We start from the raw sequence: 23,661 nt of genomic DNA on the forward strand, positions 1-23,661 counted from the left end.
GGTGGAGCCAGCGACAACTGGGTCTGTAGTAAGTGCTGGGTCCGGGTTGCTTATGCGCTGTCAGACAGAAGCTGCTCTGCCGGTCTCTGCTGCTTATGCAGATGGCAGCTCCTACACCTGCCTGTCAGCGCAGAAGCAAACCAGACCCAGCTATCACCACGGACCCCGTCGTCGCTGGCTCCACCAAACCAGTGCCTCACCAACCACTAACCTCACCGCATGTCACTGATGCAGGCAACCATGTGATTGGGTATAATTATAAACTATAAGGTAACTAGTTACCAACCATCAAAATAGCGGAACCACATTACAGTAGTGTCAGTGCCAGCGGCTGTGCATGCCAGTACAGAGCAACACATGAATTGCTACATTAGGTGTTGTGTCATCTAGCAGCCACTGGTGCGCACAACACTTGAATTCCTCCCGTAGAGGAGAGGAGCCTTTTATTATATATATATAGGATGTGACTCCCCACACACACACACTGATTGTAGCACACCCCCGATCCAATATTAATAAGTGCCCCATCCCTTGTAATACCCATTATTGCACTCAGTGACTGTATTGGTCAGTGCGTTTAGTGTGACTCCCTCTCACCCCTCCCTGCCATTGAAGTGAATGTAAACTGGCAAGCATATGTGCCCGCCTCCCATTCCCACTCCCGCTACGCCTTTGAAATGAATGGTAGAAGGCATACATGGGGCCTGCCTCCTATTCACTTCAATGGGACGTGAGGGGAAAGAGCATTTCCCGGGACACATCTGTATAATCAGTACAGTCACTGGGTATAAAATTCATACGTTCATGCGTAAGGCGGGGACAATAGTGGGGATTGCTAGGCTAGGCCACACCCACCCATTGTGTAGCCCCGCCCCTTCTTGTAACGATTTTAATGTCACAAAAAGTTGTGAGGTATGAGTCAGTGAGGGTGTAAAAACAGATAATATGCTATACTAGATTATAAGGACGAAAAACAACTTATATAATAGGCATAAATCCGGAATATAAAGCTGTTAAAATCAATATAGATTTTTTGAGGGAAGGGGCCCTAATTCAGTATTTTGCAAGGAGCCCCCTGAGGGACTTTAGGTCAACATGCCAAAGGTCAACTTGACAAAGGTTTTATTTTTTTTGGGGGGGGGGGGGGATCTAAGACAACTTACGTCGACATGGACACTGTATAAGTTTACCGCGTTCCCTCACATGCCTCGCTTCGCCCGCCACGCTTTTTTATTCTCCCTCCACACCCCAGTGGATGGTGGGAGAAGAAAAACAAAAATGCCTATTTTTGAGAAAAATCCTTTAAAATACCATGTCGACCTTTCTCATGTTGACCTTTGGGATGTCGACCCAACGACCGTATCCCTGTGATATATATAGTGTGTGATATGTATCAGTGTATTGGAGCATTAGGATACAGTATTGTGTGGTGTGTGGTGTGTGTGTGTGTGTGTGTCTCCTGTGACCTGTCAGCTGTCTCTCTCAGTCACTACACTAATAATATCTATCTGAGGGAAAGTGAAAGTAAACATCTAGTTTGCACAGACGGAGGTAGCTGCAGCCATTACAGCCCAGGTGTGGGCTGTTGTTCTTACAGGGGCCACGGACCTCACAGCAACATGAGACCCCCATATACCCTCTATATTCTCCTGGTGTACCTGACAGTGGCAGGTAAGTCACTGTGCATTAGTATGTGTATATACAGTATATTGTCTCCTAGGCAGCCATTGATTAAACAGATAGAACAGTAATGGTCCCGGTGTGGCCATACCATATAGCAGTGGTTCTCAAAGTCGGTCCTCAGGACCCCACACAGTTCGCGTTTCCCAGGTCACCCGGCAGGTGCACAAGTGTATTCATTACTGACTGACACATTTTAAAAGATTCACAGGTGGAACTAATTATTTCACTTGTGATTCTGTGACCTGCAAAACATGCACTGTGTGGGGTCCTGAGGACCGAGTTTGAGAATCTATTTTTTTAAAACCCATTAGTTTGTTCCTTGATATTTGAAAATTGTCCAAACAAATTTAGCACAAAAGATGCCCATACACGGTGCAATGTTTGGGTGTGATGTACGGTCCCGTGCACATTATATTGCACAGTGACAGCACATAAAGAATGCGCTGCCCGTACTTTTTGAACTAGATCGCATCGCACCGCACCGCGTATGGACACCTAAAGATTAACAGCAGCATTGTTACTAATATCGCTGCACGCTGCAGATCGCACTCTTACATGTGGCCTACTGCGCCTTTATTTCTGCAAGCTTGTTAGATACTTGACACCTTTATAACCTTGTTTTTATGGGGAAGAGCAGGTTATAAAGTCCATGGGTGTATACAAAGTCCGTTTAAGTACATTTCCAGTCACTAGAAGATTTTAAAAACAAATGAGCCCCAAGCTAACAACACAAGTACCCCAGAATTCTACAGTGATTTGCAGTGAGGTTCTATTGTGTACCCCAAAGGCATTCACAACAATAGCTTTATAACCAGCCTGTATGTGAATAAAGGCCATGACAGGGTATTGTCTAATCGCTGTGCCCAACTATCCCCCCACAAATGACATAACTCTCTTGTTGGATAAAATTGGCCACAGCAGCCATCTTTATTGAACAATACAATTTTAAACAATAATCCAAAAACATTCCCACGGAAGGTGGTCCCCGAGGCCCTCAATAAATATATATCCACACCTCTAAGCACTTCCAGGAGCTCTTACCCCCAGCCGATAGCGATTGGCTCGAGGGCACCAATTGTACACACCCAGTGCTCATTAATTAACCTCACTCAGGGGAGTCCAGCCCCCTCATGGGGCCCTCCCCGCCGCATAATTAAGCCTCAATGCCACCAACCTCGAGGACCCCCCTCCGCACAGGCCACTGTGACAAAAAGACATCCTATCAAATATTCTAACTAAACTATAAAAAATAGGGAAGGGTGGGTGGGAGCTGTTTGAGAAAATCTCCCAGTGACCCCTATTTCCTGCCTGAACCCTGCTTATAAACCCCTCCAACACCCCGTTAAGCCCCTCCCCCTATGACCCTCTCCTTAAGCACTCCTCCTATGACTAACTGCTAGTCAGCTCCCTACAAACCCTGTCAGGGGAGCCTACCCCCAGGCTTTGCCTCCAGTCCGGCTCCTACATGACAGGGTATTGTCTAATCGCTGTGCCCAACTATCCCCCCACAAATGACATAACTCTCTTGTTGGATAAAATTGGCCACAGCAGCCATCTTTATTGAACAATACAATTTTAAACAATAATCCAAAAACATTCCCACGGAAGGTGGTCCCCGAGGCCCTCAATAAATATATATCCACACCTCTAAGCACTTCCAGGAGCTCTTACCCCCAGCCGATAGCGATTGGCTCGAGGGCACCAATTGTACACACCCAGTGCTCATTAATTAACCTCACTCAGGGGAGTCCAGCCCCCTCATGGGGCCCTCCCCGCCGCATAATTAAGCCTCAATGCCACCAACCTCGAGGACCCCCCTCCGCCACAAAGCACGAGGTTAAACCCTTAACCCCGTGCGCCCCCCCCCCACATCCGGAACGCTGTTTCTATTCCCTCTTGTAGTCCCAAAGACCAAACATCTATCCCCACAGCATTCAGGTGCACACCGTCACCTCTCCAAAATGCCCCGGCACCAGACTCAAGTTCCCTGTGCCTCACCACAACAGCCCCGTTCCTGGCCATAAAACGCCCAATCGCCCTGTTAACTTTAATCCGTGCCTTATTGAGCTTGTCAGCCGACCTCGCATCCCTCCAATAATGGCGTGGCACGATGTCTGACCAAACCGTGATTAAATCCGGAAACATTGCCCATAATCGTAGGAGATCAAACTTGATATCCCGTATCAACTCCCTAAATGGTCTGCTCCCAAGGTCATTCCCGCCTACATGCAGAACTAATATGTCGGGAACCCTATCGAGCCGAACAAAACGGTGAAATTCCTGCAGCACTCCACTCCATACCATACCACGTTTTCCCAGCCAGCGAACCACTGCCTCCTCTCTATCCAAACCCAGCTGGCGGCCGTTCGGTCTGACATCCGCCCGTAAAGCTCCCCAAAAGACATATGAATGTCCTAAAATCCAAATCAGGCACGGAGGCTGCCCTAAAACAGAAAAAACACGGTCAACCTCAACAATCCCCTAAACGAACATAAGACCGAAAGCGAGACGATTCCCACCGCCCAATACGCTTAATCAACTCATCCCCAAATCCCATTCTAGCAGCCTCAGTTGCGGCCCCAATGCGGAAAGAGTGACCCGCGTATTCCTCCCCCTTGAGGCCCAACGTCCGCAGGACTGTTCTAAACACACTTGTGAACTGAAACCGTGATAAAAAGGATCCATTCGCATGCATCAGCAAAGGATCCCTTTCCCTGCCCACTCTGACCTCCTTAAATATCCTCAGCCGTGCCACCGGGCACATATCCGACCCTGGTACAGAGAAGAGAACTACCTTCTTCCCCCTCCCTAACTGATCCGTCTTAGACCTCCTCACCACTAGCTCCACCCTATCCGAGTATAAATCCACATCCTCTCCTAACAAACCTCCCGGCCTGGACACGCTTGGACTCACGAGCTCCCCAATCCGCAGTGCCCCGAAGAAGGCAAGCGAAAAAGCTACCCCAAACAACCTTTCCTCGAAATTGGAACTACAGACCTCCCCTAACTTCATGCCCATATTCTGTAACAACTGGAAAGACACCGGCCTTCTCTGATCCTGTACGACATGACCTCTCCTCCAACCTCTCAAAGCCTGCGCAATCAGGAAATTCTTAGTGACGTCAGGCCTGCCGCCTGCACGAAACCCAAAAGCCAAGCCTGCCATACAGCGCGTGATTTTTGCCACTGACCAACCAATCTCCTTACAATGGCCTATATATAGCAAGACAGCCAACTCGTCATCATCCTCCTTCAGACCTACTACCTCACGCCATTCTAACCAGCTCCGCCATTCCTGATTGTATGCCGACCATGTATTCGGGGCCAAGGATTCCCTGATGAGCTGATCGACTACCCGTCCAGCAGAGCCCAGAGCCGACTCGGGAACCCGGTCCCCTCCCTGTCCGCCTCTGGTGCCAACTCCCGAAAACGCTCCCACTGTGAACGAGATAAAGCATCCGCAATGCCGTTAGAGACACCAGGAACGTGCCTAGCCACAACCCACAAATTCAAGGCCAGACATTCCAATACTAACTGCTGCAAAACAGTGACCACTGACGGTGAAGATGCCGACAATTGGTTAATAGCCATGACAACCCCCAAATTATCGCAGTGAAAACAAATCTTCCTATTGCGGAATAGCTCCCCCCAAACAACTACTGCTACCAAGATAGGAAACAACTCCAACAATGCCAAGTTTTTAACCATGCCTCTCTGCACCCAAGACTCCGGCCACCGGCCTACACACCAATGTCCCTGGCAATATGCCCCGAACCCCCCACTCCCGACCGCGTCTGTGAAAAGGTCTAGCTCAGTAGCGACGCATGTGTCTGACATCCACAAAGCTCTGCCGTTAAAAACATCCAAAAAAGTTGCCCACACCCGCAAGTCCCCTTTCAACTCGCTACCCAATCTGACAAAATGATGAGGAAGAACCACCCCTGCTGTCGCTGCTGCCAGCCTCCTGCTGAAAATGCGGCCCATAGGCATAATGCGACACGCAAAATTCAATTTGCCCAGCAAGGATTGCAATTCCCGCAATCTAATCTTCTTCAACAGCAATGCCCTCCCTACCTCGGCCTTCAAACCCAGCAATTTCTCCTCGGGCAAGCGGCACTCCATATTCTCGGTATCAATGACAATACCCAAAAAGCTGATCACAGTCGCAGGGCCCTCCGTCTTACCTGGAGCAAGCGGGACCCCAAAGTCTGCCGACACCCTTTCAACAGTCCTCAACAATAAGTCACATACTCCGGTCCCCCCAGGACCAATACATAAGAAGTCATCTAGGTAATGAATAACTGAACTACACCCAGAGACATCCTTAACCACCCACTCCAAAAAAGAACTAAAGGCCTCAAAATAAGCACATGACAAAGAACAACCCATCAGTAAACAACGATCAACAAAAAATTCCCCGTCCCAACAGCAACCCAACAAACGCAAACTGGTTGGGTGAACCGGCAGCAAACGGAATGCCGATTCAATATCAGTCTTTGCCAATCTGGCCCCTTTCCCAAACCGCTTCACCCACTGAACAGCCGCGTCAAACGATGTATAAACCACCGAGCAGATGTCAGGGTCAATGCCATCATTGACCGACGCCCCTTTTGGAAAAGATAAATGGTGTATAAGACGAAACTTGTTCGCCTCCTTTTTTGGCACCACCCCCAATGAAGAGACTATCAAATCTGGCCATGGTGCCGACCCAAAAGGTCCAGCCATACGACCCAGCTGCACCTCCTTACGCAGTTTGTCCTGCACCACCTCTGGATGCTCCCTTGCAGACTTCAAATTCCTCCTCAAGCCCCCTGAAACCTGCACGTCGGAAGGTATCTTAAAACCTTCCCTAAACCCCTCCTCCAACAACACGGCCGTCTGCTGGTCAGGATACCTACGCAGATACCCCAGCATCCTTTCCAGCCGAACCGGTGTCTCCCCCTTTTGAATTACCGTCCCGTGACTTCCCTCTGAAGCATTTATTTGCACCATGGGTCCCTCCACACGAGGAACATTCGTGTTTAAATTTGCATTTTGCCCCAAAACGACATGACCCGTCATTAAAGGCAAAGCAGAGTCCCTTCTGCATGGCCGTCCCATTTGTGGCCTCCCTCGGCCCCCCCCCGTCCCCACGAAAGGGCTGCCCACTTTTTGTGGGAGCCGTCACCTTTAACCATAAAGCAATATCCTTATGGTCCCAACGTATGTTAGGGCGAACAGCCTTCCTCTGCCTAAACTGCTCATCGTACCTGAGCCAAGCCAAGCCCCCATACACATGGTATGCCTCTCCTATCGCATCCATGTAACAAAACAAGCCTGAACAATTGTCAGGCGCCTTCTCCCCAATCACACTAGCTAAAATAGCAAATGCTTGCAGCCAGTTCGTGAATGACCGCGGTATCAGCCGGTACCGCCGCCGTTCCTCCTCCTCCTTCTTCTCCTCCTTACGGGGCCTATCTAGATTAAAACGCTCTAAAGGGAGCAATGAAAATATATCAACGTATTCCCCTTTCCAAATCTTCTCCCTCACCTCCTGCTTCAGGTGGGCCCCCAATGGCCCCTCAAAGCATACATACACCTCCCCTTTTGCAGTGTCACTGAGCCTTCCACTCTCCTCCTGCGTCCCAACACTGCCCCCTTCTGCCCCTGCACTACTGCTATTTTGCTCACCGCCGGATACCGGCACCCCGCTGCTCACCGGCACCCCACTGCTAACCGGCACCCCACTGCTAACCGGCACACTATTACTGACTGGCACACTAATGCTAGCTGGTGTGCCCGCATTCTGCGGCACCCATGCTGCCGCCGGGGACGGCCCCGCCCCCTGCCGCAAACCCACCAACCAATCTGCAAAGCCACTCAATAATTCAGTAAAACCTCTACTCATTTCCCCTTGGAGGGCTAACCCTCCCCCCCCCTGACTCTGCGCTAAAGCATTAACAGACATAGAGACAGACTCACCAGGCTGCCTGGGGGCTGTGAACCCAGCAGCCGCAGGTCCAGTGTCCTGACGAACTCCCGCCAATGAGGAAGGACCAGGTATTTCTCCATCATCTGCTGACGCTGCAATCACTCTTCTCCTGACATCCCGACCCTCAGGTACAGCACCAGCCGGCGTGACCTCGTTGGAGGCGGAGCCAGCTGTGCGCCTCTCGCTCCGTGTACCAGGCCTGCGGTCCTCAGCCTGTACTTCTGCCCCCCTGGCACGACTCACCCCGCGCTGGGCAGCAGCATGCCCCGCATGCCCCACCGCACCAGGTCCAGTACCACGCAACGCCGGATCTTCTTGCACGTGGGGGGGATCCCCCCCGCGCGGAGGCTTCCGCCTGCTGGTTGGATTCCTCCCAGACCTGGTCCTGCGGGCGGAAGGTGCCCGGCCCACAGCCTGGCCTGGAGGGTCCCTAACGGGGCTCCGTGAACGGCGCTGAACCCTGGGGGACACAGATGGGCTAAAGCGCTCCGGAGGCCTAGACCTCCGAGGCCGTGCACCCGCTGGAGCAGCCTCTTGCGTTGCTGCTCCCAGTCCCCCCAGCAGACCTGACATCTGCTGCTGCAGCCACTCAGTCCCTCTGGTGCCAGCTGCCTCCCTGAGGGCAGCAAGCGCAGCGGATACCTCTGCATCAGCGTTGCCTGGGGAAGCCATGTGAGATGTCACGCTGCTTAGCTGTTTGAGAAAATCTCCCAGTGACCCCTATTTCCTGCCTGAACCCTGCTTATAAACCCCTCCAACACCCTGTTAAGCCCCTCCCCCTATGACCCTCTCCTTAAGCACTCCTCCTATGACTAACTGCTAGTCAGCTCCCTACAAACCCTGTCAGGGGAGCCTACCCCCAGGCTTTGCCTCCAGTCCGGCTCCTACATTATTCTGGTTCACTTGCATACCTCCCAACAGTCCCGATTTTAGTGGGACAGTCCCGATTGTCAGGGCCTGTCCCGATGTCCCACCCGCGGGCGGCAGTGTCCCGCGGTGTAGGGGGGCTGTTGGGAGTCCCCCCTGTCAGCTGCTAAGCAGTGGGGAATAAACGCTGTGCGCATTCCCGCAGCCAGGGGGCTGGGGGCATGGCTAGAGGCTCACAGAGCCTCTGGGTCATGCCCCCATAGCGGCAAAATGGGGGCGTGGCCTCGCGGGGAGCCGTGAGTATAGGCCACGCCCCCAAATTAGGCCACGCCCTGAAAATTTCGGCGCGCAGCAGCGTCCCGCCTGCTGAGCTGCCAAAGTTGGGAGGTATGCACTCGCAAAGACAAATTCCTGCTCAAATGGACAAAACCATGTGCACTGCAGTGGGGTAGATGTAACATGTGCAGAGAGAATAACATTTGGGTGGGGTTTTCCTTCAAAGTGAGATCTATATTGCAGTGTAAAAATAAAGCAGTCAGTATTTACCCTGCACAGAAACAAAATAACTCACCCAAATCTAATTCTCTCTGCACAATTTACATCTACCCCACCTGCAGTGCACATGGTTTTGTCCATTTGAAAAGAAATTTGCCTTTGCGAGTGAACCAGAATAATGGCCACAGTCCATATGTACATATAACTGGGGTGCTGGATAGGTCACGGTCAGTGAGCCTAATTCAAACTCGAATGTACGGCTGCTAATTTTCGGATCCCAGCGTTCAAGTGTACGCCGCCCCACCAGAGTGAGATCCGTGCAGGCCTGCTAATATCTGCAGATCCATTCACAAGCTGCTACCGTGGAATAATTCCCCAGTGTGTGCAGTGTGTGTAGCCCAGGACTTACTCAGCGGCTGTGATAGAATCAGGCTGATCGGGGGCGGAGCTGACATCACATGACTTCCCCTCACACACCTGGCCACGCCTGCGTATTACCTGACACTCCCAGATAACAAACGCTCACCATGTAATGATTCCCCAGTGTGTGCAGTCTGTGTGTAGCCCAGGACCTACTCAGCGGCTGTGATAGAATCAGGCTGATCGGGGCGGAGCTGATGTCACATGACTTCCCCTCACACACCTGGCCATGCCTGCGTATTACCTGACACTCCCAGATAACAGCCGCTCACCATGTAATGATTCCCCAGTGTGTGCAGTGTGTGCGTAGCCCAGGACTTACTCAGCGGCTGTGATAGAATCAGGCTGATCGGGGGCGGAGCTGACATCACATGACTTCCACTCACACACCTGGCCACGCCTGCATATTCCCTGACACTCCCAGATAACAGCTGCTCACCATGTAATGATTCCCCAGTGTGTGCAGTGTGTGCGTAGCCCAGGACTTACTCAGCGGCTGTGATAGAATCAGGCTGATCGGGGGCGGAGCTGATGTCACATGACTTCCCCTCACACACCTGGCCACGCCTGCGTATTACCTGACACTCCCAGATAACAGCCGCTCCCCATGTAATGATTCCCCAGTGTGTGCAGTGTGTGCGTAGCCCAGGACTTACTCAGCAGCTGTGATAGAATCAGGCTGATCGGGGGCGGAGCTGACATCACATGACTTCCCCTCACACACCTGGCCACGCCTGCGTATTACCTGACACTCCCAGATAACAAACGCTCACCATGTAATGATTCCCCAGTGTGTGCAGTCTGTGTGTAGCCCAGGACCTACTCAGCGGCTGTGATAGAATCAGGCTGATCGGGGCGGAGCTGATGTCACATGACTTCCCCTCACACACCTGGCCATGCCTGCGTATTACCTGACACTCCCAGATAACAGCCGCTCACCATGTAATGATTCCCCAGTGTGTGCAGTGTGTGTGTAGCCCAGGACTTACTCAGCGGCTGTGATAGGATCAGGCTGATCGGGGCAGAGCTGACATCACATGACTTCCCCTCACACACCTGGCCACGCCTGCGTATTCCTGACACTCCCAGATAACAGCCGCTCACCATGTAATGATTCCCCAGTGTGTGCAGTCTGTGTGTAGCCCAGGACTTACTCAGCGGCTGTGATAGAATCAGGCTGATCGGGGGCGGAGCTGACATCACATGACTTCCCCTCACACACCTGGCCACGCCTGCGTATTACCTGACACTCCCAGATAACAGCCGCTCACCATGTAATGATTCCCCAGTGTGTGCATAGCCCAGGACTTACTCAGCGGCTGTGAAAGAATCAGGCTGATCGGGGGCGGAGCTGACATCACATGACTTCCCCTCACACACCTGGCCACGCCTGCGTATTACCTGACACTCCCAGATAACAGCCGCTCACCATGTAATGATTCCCCAGTGTGTGCAGTGTGTGTGTAGCCCAGGACTTACTCAGCGGCTGTGATAGGATCAGGCTGATCGGGGCGGAGCTGACATCACATGACTTCCCCTCACACACCTGGCCACGCCTGCGTATTCCTGACACTCCCAGATAACAGCCGCTCACCATGTAATGATTCCCCAGTTTGGGCGTAGCCCAGGACTTACTCAGCGGCTGTGATAGAATCAGGCTGGTCGTGGGGGAAGTGATGTCACATGACTTCCCCTCATACACCTGGCCACACCTGTGTATTACCTGACACTCCCAGATAACAGCCGCTCACCATATAATGATTCCCCAGTGTGTGCAGTGTGTGCGTAGCCCAGGACTTACTCAGCGGCTGTGATAGAATCAGGCAGATCGGGGGGCGGAGCTGACGTCACATGACTTCTTCTCACACACCTGGCCACGCCTGCGTATTACCTGACACTCCCAGATAACAGCCGCTCACCATGTAATGATTCCCCAGTGTGTGCAGTGTGTGCGTAGCCCAGGACATACTCAGCGGCTGTGATAGAATCAGGCTGATCGGGGGCGGAGCTGATGTCACATGACTTCCCCTCGCACACGCCTGCGTATTCCCTTACACTCCCAGATAACAGCCGCTCACCATGTAATGATTCCCCAGTGTGTGCATAGCCCAGGACTTACTCAGAGGCTGTGATAGAATCAGGCTGATCGGGGGCGGAGCTGATGTCACATGACTTCCCCTCACACACCTGGCCACGCCTGCATATTTCCTGACACTCCCTGATAACAGCCGCTCACCATGTAATGATTCCACAGTGTGTGCGTAGCCCAGGACTTACTCAGCTGCAGCAATAGAATCAGGCTGATTGGGGGCAGAGCTGACATCACATGACTTCCCCTCATACACCTGGCCACACCTGCATTATCCCTGACACTCCCAGATAACAGCCACTCACCATGTAATGATTCCCCAGTGTGTGCAGTGTGTGCGTAGCCCAGGACTTACTCAGCTGCAGCGATAGAATCAGGCGGATCAGGGGCGGAGCTGATGTCACATGACTTCCCCTCATACACCTAGCCACGCCTGCGTATTACCCAGAGGCGTAAGTTCAGATGAGGTGCCCGGAGGCGGTATAGACTACTGGTTCTGCAGCAGCGGCACCGCTACCTGATGGGACGCGACTGCTGTCATAGTGCTCTGCAGTAGGAGGGGGGCAGCGGCGCGTGTATCGGAGCCCCTTTCAGAGCGGGGAGAGGAGGGGCAGGGCAGAGTTTCTTGCTAATGCCTGCTCTGTGTGCCCCCCCTGATGGCTAACGCCCGGCTCCATTGCCTCCGGGAGTTACGCCACTGGTATTACCTGACACTCCCAGATAACAGCCGCTCACCATGTAATGATTCCCCAGTGTGTGCAGTGTGTGCATAGCCCAGGACTTACTCAGAGGCTGTGATAGAATCAGGGTGATCGGGGGCGGAGCTGACATCACATGACTTCCCCTCACACACCTGGCCACGCATGCGTATTACCTGACACTCCCAGATAACAGCCGCTCACCATGTAATGATTCCCCAGTGTGTGCAGTGTGTGCGTAGCCCAGGACTTACTCAGCAGCTGTGATAGAATCAGGCTGATCGGGGGCGGAGCTGATGTCACATGACTTCCCCTCACACACCTGGCCACGCCTGCATATTACCTGACACTCCCTGATAACAGCCGCTCACCATGTAATGATTCCCCAGTGTGTGCAGTCTGTGCGTAGCCCAGGACTTACTCAGCGGCTGTGATAGAATCAGGCTGATCGGGGGCGGAGCTGACGTCACATGACTTCCCCTCATACACCTGGCCACACCTGCGTATTACCTGACACTCCCAGATAACAGCCGCTCACCATGTAATGATTCCCCAGTGTGTGCAGTCTGTGCGTAGCCCAGGACTTACTCAGCGGCTGTGATAGAATCAGGCTGATCGGGGGCGGAGCTGACATCACATGACTTCCCCTCATACACCTGGCCACACCTGCGTATTACCTGACACTCCCAGATAACAGCCGCTCACCATGTAATGATTCCCCAGTGTGTGCAGTCTGTGCGTAGCCCAGGACTTACTCAGCAGCTGTGATAGAATCAGGCTGATCGGGGGCGGAGCTGATGTCACATGACTTCCCCTCATACACCTGGCCACACCTGCGTATTACCTGACACTCCCAGATAACAGCCGCTCACCATGTAATGATTCCCCAGTGTGTGCAGTCTGTGCGTAGCCCAGGACTTACTCAGCAGCTGTGATAGAATCAGGCTGATCGGGGGCGGAGCTGATGTCACATGACTTCCCCTCACACACCTGGCCACGCCTGCGTATTACCTGACACTCCCAGATAACAGCCGCTCACCATGTAATGATTCCCCAGTGTGTGCAGTGTGTGCGTAGCCCAGGACTTACTCAGCAGCTGTGATAGAATCAGGCTGATCGGGGGCGGAGCTGATGTCACATGACTTCCCCTCACACACCTGGCCACGCCTGCATATTACCTGACACTCCCAGATAACAGCCGCTCACCATGTAATGATTCCCCAGTGTGTGCAGTGTGTGCGTAGCCCAGGACTTACTCAGCTGCAGCAATAGAATCAGGCTGATTGGGGGCGGAGCTGACATCACATGACTTCCCCTCATACACCTGGCCACACCTGCGTATTCCCTGACACTCCCAGATAACAGCCGCTCACCATGTAATGATTCCCCAGTGTGTGCAGTGTGTGCATAGCCCAGGACTTACTCAGAGGCTGTGATAGAATCAGGGTGATCGGGGGCGGAGCTGACATCACATGACTTCCCCTCACACACCTGGCCACGCATGCGTATTACCTGACACTCCCAGATAACAGCCGCTCACCATGTAATGATTCCCCAGTGTGTGCAGTGTGTGCGTAGCCCAGGACTTACTCAGCAGCTGTGATAGAATCAGGCTGATCGGGGGCGGAGCTGATGTCACATGACTTCCCCTCACACACCTGGCCACGCCTGCATATTACCTGACACTCCCTGATAACAGCCGCTCACCATGTAATGATTCCCCAGTGTGTGCAGTCTGTGCGTAGCCCAGGACTTACTCAGCGGCTGTGATAGAATCAGGCTGATCGGGGGCGGAGCTGACGTCACATGACTTCCCCTCATACACCTGGCCACACCTGCGTATTACCTGACACTCCCAGATAACAGCCGCTCACCATGTAATGATTCCCCAGTGTGTGCAGTCTGTGCGTAGCCCAGGACTTACTCAGCGGCTGTGATAGAATCAGGCTGATCGGGGGCGGAGCTGACATCACATGACTTCCCCTCATACACCTGGCCACACCTGCGTATTACCTGACACTCCCAGATAACAGCCGCTCACCATGTAATGATTCCCCAGTGTGTGCAGTCTGTGCGTAGCCCAGGACTTACTCAGCAGCTGTGATAGAATCAGGCTGATCGGGGGCGGAGCTGATGTCACATGACTTCCCCTCATACACCTGGCCACACCTGCGTATTACCTGACACTCCCAGATAACAGCCGCTCACCATGTAATGATTCCCCAGTGTGTGCAGTCTGTGCGTAGCCCAGGACTTACTCAGCAGCTGTGATAGAATCAGGCTGATCGGGGGCGGAGCTGATGTCACATGACTTCCCCTCACACACCTGGCCACGCCTGCGTATTACCTGACACTCCCAGATAACAGCCGCTCACCATGTAATGATTCCCCAGTGTGTGCAGTGTGTGCGTAGCCCAGGACTTACTCAGCAGCTGTGATAGAATCAGGCTGATCGGGGGCGGAGCTGATGTCACATGACTTCCCCTCACACACCTGGCCACGCCTGCATATTACCTGACACTCCCAGATAACAGCCGCTCACCATGTAATGATTCCCCAGTGTGTGCAGTGTGTGCGTAGCCCAGGACTTACTCAGCTGCAGCAATAGAATCAGGCTGATTGGGGGCGGAGCTGACATCACATGACTTCCCCTCATACACCTGGCCACACCTGCATTATCCCTGACACTCCCAGATAACAGCCACTCACCATGTAATGATTCCCCAGTGTGTGCAGTGTGTGCGTAGCCCAGGACTTACTCAGCTGCAGCGATAGAATCAGGCGGATCAGGGGCGGAGCTGATGTCACATGACTTCCGCTCATACACCTAGCCACGCCTGCCTATTACCCAGAGGCGTAAGTTCAGATGAGGTGCCCGGAGGCGGTATAGACTACTGGTTCTGCAGCAGCGGCACCGCTACCTGATGGGACGCCGACTGCTGTCATAGTGCTCTGCAGTAGGAGGGGGGCAGCGGCGCGTGTATCGGAGCCCCTTTCAGAGCGGGGAGAGGAGGGGCAGGGCAGAGTTTCTTGCTAATGCCTGCTCTGTGTGCCCCCCCTGATGGCTAACGCCCGGCGGCAATAGGCTCCATTGCCTCCGGGAGTTACGCCACTGGTATTACCTGACACTCGCAGATAACAGCCGCTCACCATGTAATGATTCCCCAGTGTGTGCAGTCTGTGCGTAGCCCAGGACTTACTCAGCAGCTGTGATAGAATCAGGCTGATCGGGGGCGGAGCTGATGTCACATGACTTCCCCTCATACACCTGGCCACACCTGCGTATTACCTGACACTCCCAGATAACAGCCGCTCACCATGTAATGATTCCCCAGTGTGTGCAGTCTGTGCGTAGCCCAGGACTTACTCAGCAGCTGTGATAGAATCAGGCTGATCGGGGGCGGAGCTGATGTCACATGACTTCCCCTCACACACCTGGCCACGCCTGCGTATTACCTGACACTCCCAGATAACAGCCGCTCACCATGTAATGATTCCCCAGTGTGTGCAGTGTGTGCGTAGCCCAGGACTTACTCAGCAGCTGTGATAGAATCAGGCTGATCGGGGGCGGAGCTGATGTCACATGACTTCCCCTCACACACCTGGCCACGCCTGCATATTACCTGACACTCCCAGATAACAGCCGCTCACCATGTAATGATTCCCCAGTGTGTGCAGTGTGTGCGTAGCCCAGGACTTACTCAGCTGCAGCAATAGAATCAGGCTGATTGGGGGCGGAGCTGACATCACATGACTTCCCCTCATACACCTGGCCACACCTGCGTATTCCCTGACACTCCCAGATAACAGCCGCTCACCATGTAATGATTCCCCAGTGTGTGCAGTGTGTGCATAGCCCAGGACTTACTCAGAGGCTGTGATAGAATCAGGGTGATCGGGGGCGGAGCTGACATCACATGACTTCCCCTCACATACCTGGCCACGCATGCGTATTACCTGACACTCCCAGATAACAGCCGCTCACCATGTAATGATTCCCCAGTGTGTGCAGTGTGTGCGTAGCCCAGGACTTACTCAGCAGCTGTGATAGAATCAGGCTGATCGGGGGCGGAGCTGATGTCACATGACTTCCCCTCACACACCTGGCCACGCCTGCATATTACCTGACACTCCCTGATAACAGCCGCTCACCATGTAATGATTCCCCAGTGTGTGCAGTCTGTGCGTAGCCCAGGACTTACTCAGCGGCTGTGATAGAATCAGGCTGATCGGGGGCGGAGCTGACGTCACATGACTTCCCCTCATACACCTGGCCACACCTGCGTATTACCTGACACTCCCAGAAAACAGCCGCTCACCATGTAATGATTCCCCAGTGTGTGCAGTCTGTGCGTAGCCCAGGACTTACTCAGCGGCTGTGATAGAATCAGGCTGATCGGGGGCGGAGCTGACATCACATGACTTCCCCTCATACACCTGGCCACACCTGCGTATTACCTGACACTCCCAGATAACAGCCGCTCACCATGTAATGATTCCCCAGTGTGTGCAGTCTGTGCGTAGCCCAGGACTTACTCAGCAGCTGTGATAGAATCAGGCTGATCGGGGGCGGAGCTGATGTCACATGACTTCCCCTCATACACCTGGCCACACCTGCGTATTACCTGACACTCCCAGATAACAGCCGCTCACCATGTAATGATTCCCCAGTGTGTGCAGTCTGTGCGTAGCCCAGGACTTACTCAGCAGCTGTGATAGAATCAGGCTGATCGGGGGCGGAGCTGATGTCACATGACTTCCCCTCACACACCTGGCCACGCCTGCGTATTACCTGACACTCCCAGATAACAGCCGCTCACCATGTAATGATTCCCCAGTGTGTGCAGTGTGTGCGTAGCCCAGGACTTACTCAGCAGCTGTGATAGAATCAGGCTGATCGGGGGCGGAGCTGATGTCACATGACTTCCCCTCACACACCTGGCCACGCCTGCGGATTACCTGACACTCCCAGATAACAGCCACTCACCATGTAATGATTCCCCAGTGTGTGCAGTGTGTGCGTAGCCCAGGACTTACTCAGAGGCTGTGATAGAATCAGGGTGATCGGGGGCGGAGCTGACATCACATGACTTCCCCTCACATACCTGGCCACGCATGCGTATTACCTGACACTCCCAGATAACAGCCGCTCACCATGTAATGATTCCCCAGTGTGTGCAGTGTGTGCGTAGCCCAGGACTTACTCAGCAGCTGTGATAGAATCAGGCTGATCGGGGGCGGAGCTGATGTCACATGACTTCCCCTCACACACCTGGCCACGCCTGCATATTACCTGACACTCCCTGATAACAGCCGCTCACCATGTAATGATTCCCCAGTGTGTGCAGTCTGTGCGTAGCCCAGGACTTACTCAGCGGCTGTGATAGAATCAGGCTGATCGGGGGCGGAGCTGACGTCACATGACTTCCCCTCATACACCTGGCCACACCTGCGTATTACCTGACACTCCCAGATAACAGCCGCTCACCATGTAATGATTCCCCAGTGTGTGCAGTCTGTGCGTAGCCCAGGACTTACTCAGCGGCTGTGATAGAATCAGGCTGATCGGGGGCGGAGCTGACATCACATGACTTCCCCTCATACACCTGGCCACACCTGCGTATTACCTGACACTCCCAGATAACAGCCGCTCACCATGTAATGATTCCCCAGTGTGTGCAGTCTGTGCGTAGCCCAGGACTTACTCAGCGGCTGTGATAGAATCAGGCTGATCGGGGGCGGAGCTGACATCACATGACTTCCCCTCATACACCTGGCCACACCTGCGTATTACCTGACACTCCCAGATAACAGCCGCTCACCATGTAATGATTCCCCAGTGTGTGCAGTCTGTGCGTAGCCCAGGACTTACTCAGCAGCTGTGATAGAATCAGGCTGATCGGGGGCGGAGCTGATGTCACATGACTTCCCCTCATACACCTGGCCACACCTGCGTATTACCTGACACTCCCAGATAACAGCCGCTCACCATGTAATGATTCCCCAGTGTGTGCAGTCTGTGCGTAGCCCAGGACTTACTCAGCAGCTGTGATAGAATCAGGCTGATCGGGGGCGGAGCTGATGTCACATGACTTCCCCTCACACACCTGGCCACGCCTGCGTATTACCTGACACTCCCAGATAACAGCCGCTCACCATGTAATGATTCCCCAGTGTGTGCAGTGTGTGCGTAGCCCAGGACTTACTCAGCAGCTGTGATAGAATCAGGCTGATCGGGGGCGGAGCTGATGTCACATGACTTCCCCTCACACACCTGGCCACGCCTGCGGATTACCTGACACTCCCAGATAACAGCCACTCACCATGTAATGATTCCCCAGTGTGTGCAGTGTGTGCGTAGCCCAGGACTTACTCAGCTGCAGCGATAGAATCAGGCGGATCAGGGGCGGAGCTGATGTCACATGACTTCCCCTCATACACCTAGCCACGCCTGCGTATTACCCAGAGGCGTAAGTTCAGATGAGGTGCCCGGAGGCGGTATAGACTACTGGTTCTGCAGCAGCGGCACCGCTACCTGATGGGACGCCGACTGCTGTCATAGTGCTCTGCAGTAGGAGGGGGGCAGCGGCGCGTGTATCGGAGCCCCTTTCAGAGCGGGGAGAGGAGGGGCAGGGCAGAGTTTCTTGCTAATGCCTGCTCTGTGTGCCCCCCCTGATGGCTAACGCCCGGCGGCAATAGGCTCCATTGCCTCCGGGAGTTACGCCACTGGTATTACCTGACACTCGCAGATAACAGCCGCTCACCATGTAATGATTCCCCAGTGTGTGCAGTGTGTGCGTAGCCCAGGACTTAAGGCCCCCATACACTATGCGATTTTGGGCCGATTTCATCCGATTTCGGCACTTTGTGCCGATAACCGGGTGAAATCGGCCCAAAATCGCAGGACTGTGACGTGGTCCCGTGCGCATCGGATCGGATCAGGGAGGTCGGACGGTCAGTACATACGATCACGTCCGACCTCCCTGTTAGCTGGCGGCGCCGGTGAGTGCTGACCTGGGGGCGGTGTGGTCAGCAGCAGGGCTCATCAGGGGGACGCCGGAGCGGGGAGCGTGTCCTGACGCTGTAACTAGCCGGCGGCGCCTGTGTGTGATGATCTGGCCGGGCGCTGTGATCATTCACATATATCATTCAGCAGCGCTGCGGGACGGACGGGGCCGGGCAGTGGCGGGTATTATATTTTTAAAACACCTGTCAAATGACTAGCCGTTCTCTGATTGGCTGAGAGCTCTCAGCCAACGGTCAGTCATTGGCTGAGAGCTCTCAGCCAATTAGAGAACGGCTAGTCATTTGACAGGTGTTTTAAAAATATAATACCCGCCACTGCCCAGTGCCCGGCCCCGTCCGTCCCGCAGCGCTGCTGAATGAATGATATATGTGAATGATCACAGCGCCCGGCCAGATCATCACACACAGGCGCCGCCGGCTAGTTACAGCGTCAGGACCCGCTGCCCGCTCCGGCGTCCCCCTGATGAGCCCTGCTGCTGACCACACCGCCCCCAGGTCAGCACTCAGTACCCCCGCTGCCCGCCCCACTGCTGCCCCTGATCACCACCGGCCCCCATGCCCCTTACCGCCCGCCCCCTGCTCCTCACCGCCCGCTGCAGCTCCCCGTACATGTGATAAATAGCAAGCGATTTATCACATGTAAAATTTGGCTCATCAAGTGCCAAATTGTATGTGAGCCTCCCGGGGAGCTGCCGGGCGGCTCACAGGAGTATTGGGTCCGACTTGTCCTAAGGACAAGTCGGCCTAATGTATGGGGGCCTTTACTCAGCGACTGTGATAGAATCAGGCTGATTGGGGGCGGAGCTGACGTCACATGACTTCCCTGACACTCCCACAAAACGGCTGGTTACCACCCCCTAACGCCGGCTTCCTGTCAATCACCCTGCTCATGACCAGCTATAAAAAAGTAGCAGGAATTTATTGCAGGATGCCTGATTCACAGCCGTGCAGTCGGGCCTGATTCCCGCCCAAATTCTAGGTCAACAGTCATTAGGCCAACAGTAAAAAGTCAACATTAGCAAAAGGTCGAGATAGAAAAGGTCAATATGAAAGGGCCGACATGAGTTTTTCACGTTTTTGGTTTTTAGCTTTAGCACCTGAGCACGTGGTCTGTACATCTCCAGAATTATTCCCAGTGTGCAGTATACTGCAAACCCCTTCTCGCACCTGGGTATGGGTCATTGGGTCCACCAAATTAAGGTTGACATACATCGGGTCGACCACTGAAGGTCAATAGGCCTTAGGTCGACAGACAAAAGGTTGACACGCCTACAGTTGACAGGGTCAACACATGCCTTAGGTCGACAGTCAAAAATAGACATGGGGTTTTTCAAAAAATTTTGTCCCGAATGTTGACATAGTCGACATGGACTCAGTGCACCGCGTCCGCTCGCCATGCTTCCGGCGCACTATACTATTCTCCCGCCACACCCTAGTGGATGGTGGGGCATGAAATACTGATTGTTGTCAAATTTCGTAAAAAAAAAAAAGAAGTGAAAAACCCATGTCGACCTTTTGATTCTGGACCTTCCAAATGTCGACCTACTGCATGTGTCGATCTTTAGTCCCTGTCAACCTTAGTTATGTTGACCTTTTGTCTGTGTCGACATAAGGCCTGTCGACCTTCAGTGGTCGACCCAATGTATGTCAACTTTAATTGTGTCAACCTAATGACCAGGGATACGGTCATTGGGTCTACAGCAAGTTGGTCGACAATCATTAGGTCGACATGTTTCTAGGTCGACATGGTTCTAGGTCGCCATGTATCAAGGTCGACATGGGTCTAGGTCGACAGGTCATTAGGTCGACACAAGCATTTGTCCGACACAAGCATTAGGTCGACAATGTCTAGGTCAACAGTCAAAAGGTCGACATGGGGTTTTTCACTGTTTTTTGAGCTGATATGTGCCGACAGGTGGTATTTCATGCCCTACCATCCACTAGTTCGTGGTGGGAGAATAAAATAGTGTGCCGAGAGTAGCAAGGCACCGTGCGGGATGCGGTGCACTGGAAACTGTGTCGACATTTGGGTAAAAAAAACTGTGAAAAACCCCATGTCGACCTTTTGACTGTCAACCTAGACACTGTCGACCTAATGTTTGTGCCGACCTATTGACCTGTCGACCTAGAACCATGTTGACCTTTCCCCATGTCGACCTAATGATGTCGACCTAACAATTGTCGACCAACTTGCTGTAGACCCAATGATCCCAACCCAATGCCTGTGTCCCTCGCACCTTATAAATAAAAGATCGTTAATAATTGTAACTCATAGAATTTTGGGACATAGTTAACCTTTAATATTTTATTCATAGATGCGCTGAGGGTCACTATGAGTACGCCCCTTCTCAAAACACTGCGGGGGGAGAATGTCACTATCCCCTGTGATATCTCTGATGTCGGAGCAGGTGGAATTATCGCAGTGCAATGGACCCGGACATCGAATAGGACTACAAATACAGTGTATCCGAACACACCTGGAGGCGAGCGCTCCTATAGGCCGGGATCTTACGTGGTGGAGAGTGAAATATACAGAGGAAACGCCGCGCTGCACATCCCGAGTGTCCAGTTCTCTGATGACGGAGAATATACCTGCTCTGTATTCGTCACTCCTGTTAAAGCCACTGGGATGTCTACTCTGCAGGTGTCAGGTGAGTGCTGATATATATATATATATATATATATATCTGCAGAAAAATGTAGAAGGAAGCGCTTCTTAGTGTATTAACGTTTTATTAAAAGGCAATCTGCCTGACGAAGTCCATGACGAAACTAGTTTGGGCGTGCCTCACCAGACGCTTACTTGCACACCGGTCACTGTACAGGAGAGGGAGAGCTGCTGTGAACTGGAAGAAATCGTGGCAGCCAGCTACAGATCCAGCGTGTTGAGACCAGCTGAAGTTCCCCAGCTCCACTTCATGACGGTGACTTGTGTCGTATGGAAATCATTTATATCATGTGGTATTTTAGCCCACACTGATGTACTGTGTGGTACGAGCATTTGTAATTCTTTTACCTTTTTACAAAGTGGCAGATTGCCTTTTAATAAAACGTTAATACACTAAGAAGCGCTTCCTTCTACATTTTTCTGCAGATTGTTTTAATCCCTACGGATCCAGGGATTCCCCCACTAGTTGGAAAGCTGCGGTCCTAAAGTTTTAAGGATCTAGTGTGTCCCACGAAGCAGAAACCTGAAAAAGGACTGTGACTGTATCATCACCCTAACACTCAGGTGTAGTGGTCTAAGAAAAAACATTTCCAAGCTAAAAAAAACTAGCGCATCTCCAGCTGTATCGATATATATATATATATATATATATATATATATATATATATATATATATATATATATATATATATATATAGAAGATAGTGGGTCTGGGTATGGATCATTAGGTCCCCAGCATTATGGTCCACAAGCATTAGGTTGACACCATTAGGTCGACATGCATTTAGGTTGACATGAGTTAAGGTCAACATGCAGGAAGGTCGTCATGACTTTAGGTCGACAGGGTCATTAGGTCGACATGGGTAAGGTCAACATTGAAAAAGTCAACATGTTGTTTTTTTTACTGGAATGTCAACACAGTCAACATAAACACTAAAACGTAGCACCACGTCCCCTCGCTGCGCTCGCCATGCTTTGGACGCGGTGCCTTGCTACGCTCGGCACACTATTTTATTCTTCTACCATGCCCTAGTGCAGGGGTGGGGAACCTTTGGCCCTCCAGATGTTGTTAAACTACACATCCCAGAATGCCTTGCAACAGATTTAGCATGGCCAAATAGCAAAACTGTACCAGGGCATGCTGGGATGTGTGGTTCAACAACAGCTGGAGGGCCTAAGGTTCCCCATCCCTGCCCTAGTGGATAGGGCATGAAATACTAGAAAAAGGGTGGTAAGCAGCGCTAAATAAAAATTATTATAGCAAATAAATCAATAGTATAACAATTTTAATAAAAAAATGAGATAATGTTAAAAATGGTTAAAACCACATTTTGATAAGCCACTAGCATGAATATTGTAACCTGCACTGAACCAGGTGTCCCTTGTGAGAAAGTCCTTGGGGCAATTTATAGATCCTGGGTGCCGCTGGAGGTGTTATCCTGGTGGTTATAAACAATTGATGACCAAGTCCAGACAGCCTCAAGGATTGCACTGTCAGCTTTATCAAGGTGTCTCAATGTTGTGCCAGTGTAGGTATTTATACCCAGACTTCCTGTTTGCTCATTAGCATAATCAATTGATTAATTTTATAAATAAAATGCTTCAGGCACGGTGGCTCGCCATGCTTCGGGCACACTATTTTATTCTCCCACCACGCCCTAGTGGATGGTAGGGCATGAAATACTGCCTGTCGGCACATGTCGGCTCAAAAGAACTGTAAAAAAAACCATGTCGACCGAAAGAT

At 52.4% G+C, this 23,661-nt stretch overlaps 1 protein-coding gene across 1 annotated transcript in view; it reads left to right on the forward strand.

Moving 5' to 3' along the window:
* The first annotated feature begins 1,550 nt into the window (after positions 1 to 1,550).
* The window catches only part of LOC146045621 (uncharacterized), a 54,813-nt gene continuing 32,702 nt past the window's right edge, over positions 1,551 to 23,661 (forward strand). Inside the window, exons 1-2 of the mRNA XM_083164602.1 lie at positions 1,551 to 1,671; positions 21,565 to 21,900. Coding sequence (XP_083020728.1) covers positions 1,620 to 1,671; positions 21,565 to 21,900 — 388 coding nt within the window. The 5' untranslated portion in view covers positions 1,551 to 1,619. The remainder of the gene's footprint in view (positions 1,672 to 21,564; positions 21,901 to 23,661) is intronic.

Source organism: Crinia signifera, chromosome 11 (genome assembly GCF_055691185.1).
Source record: "Crinia signifera chromosome 11, ASM5569118v1, whole genome shotgun sequence".
In the NCBI taxonomy this organism is placed as follows: Eukaryota; Metazoa; Chordata; class Amphibia; order Anura; family Myobatrachidae; genus Crinia; species Crinia signifera.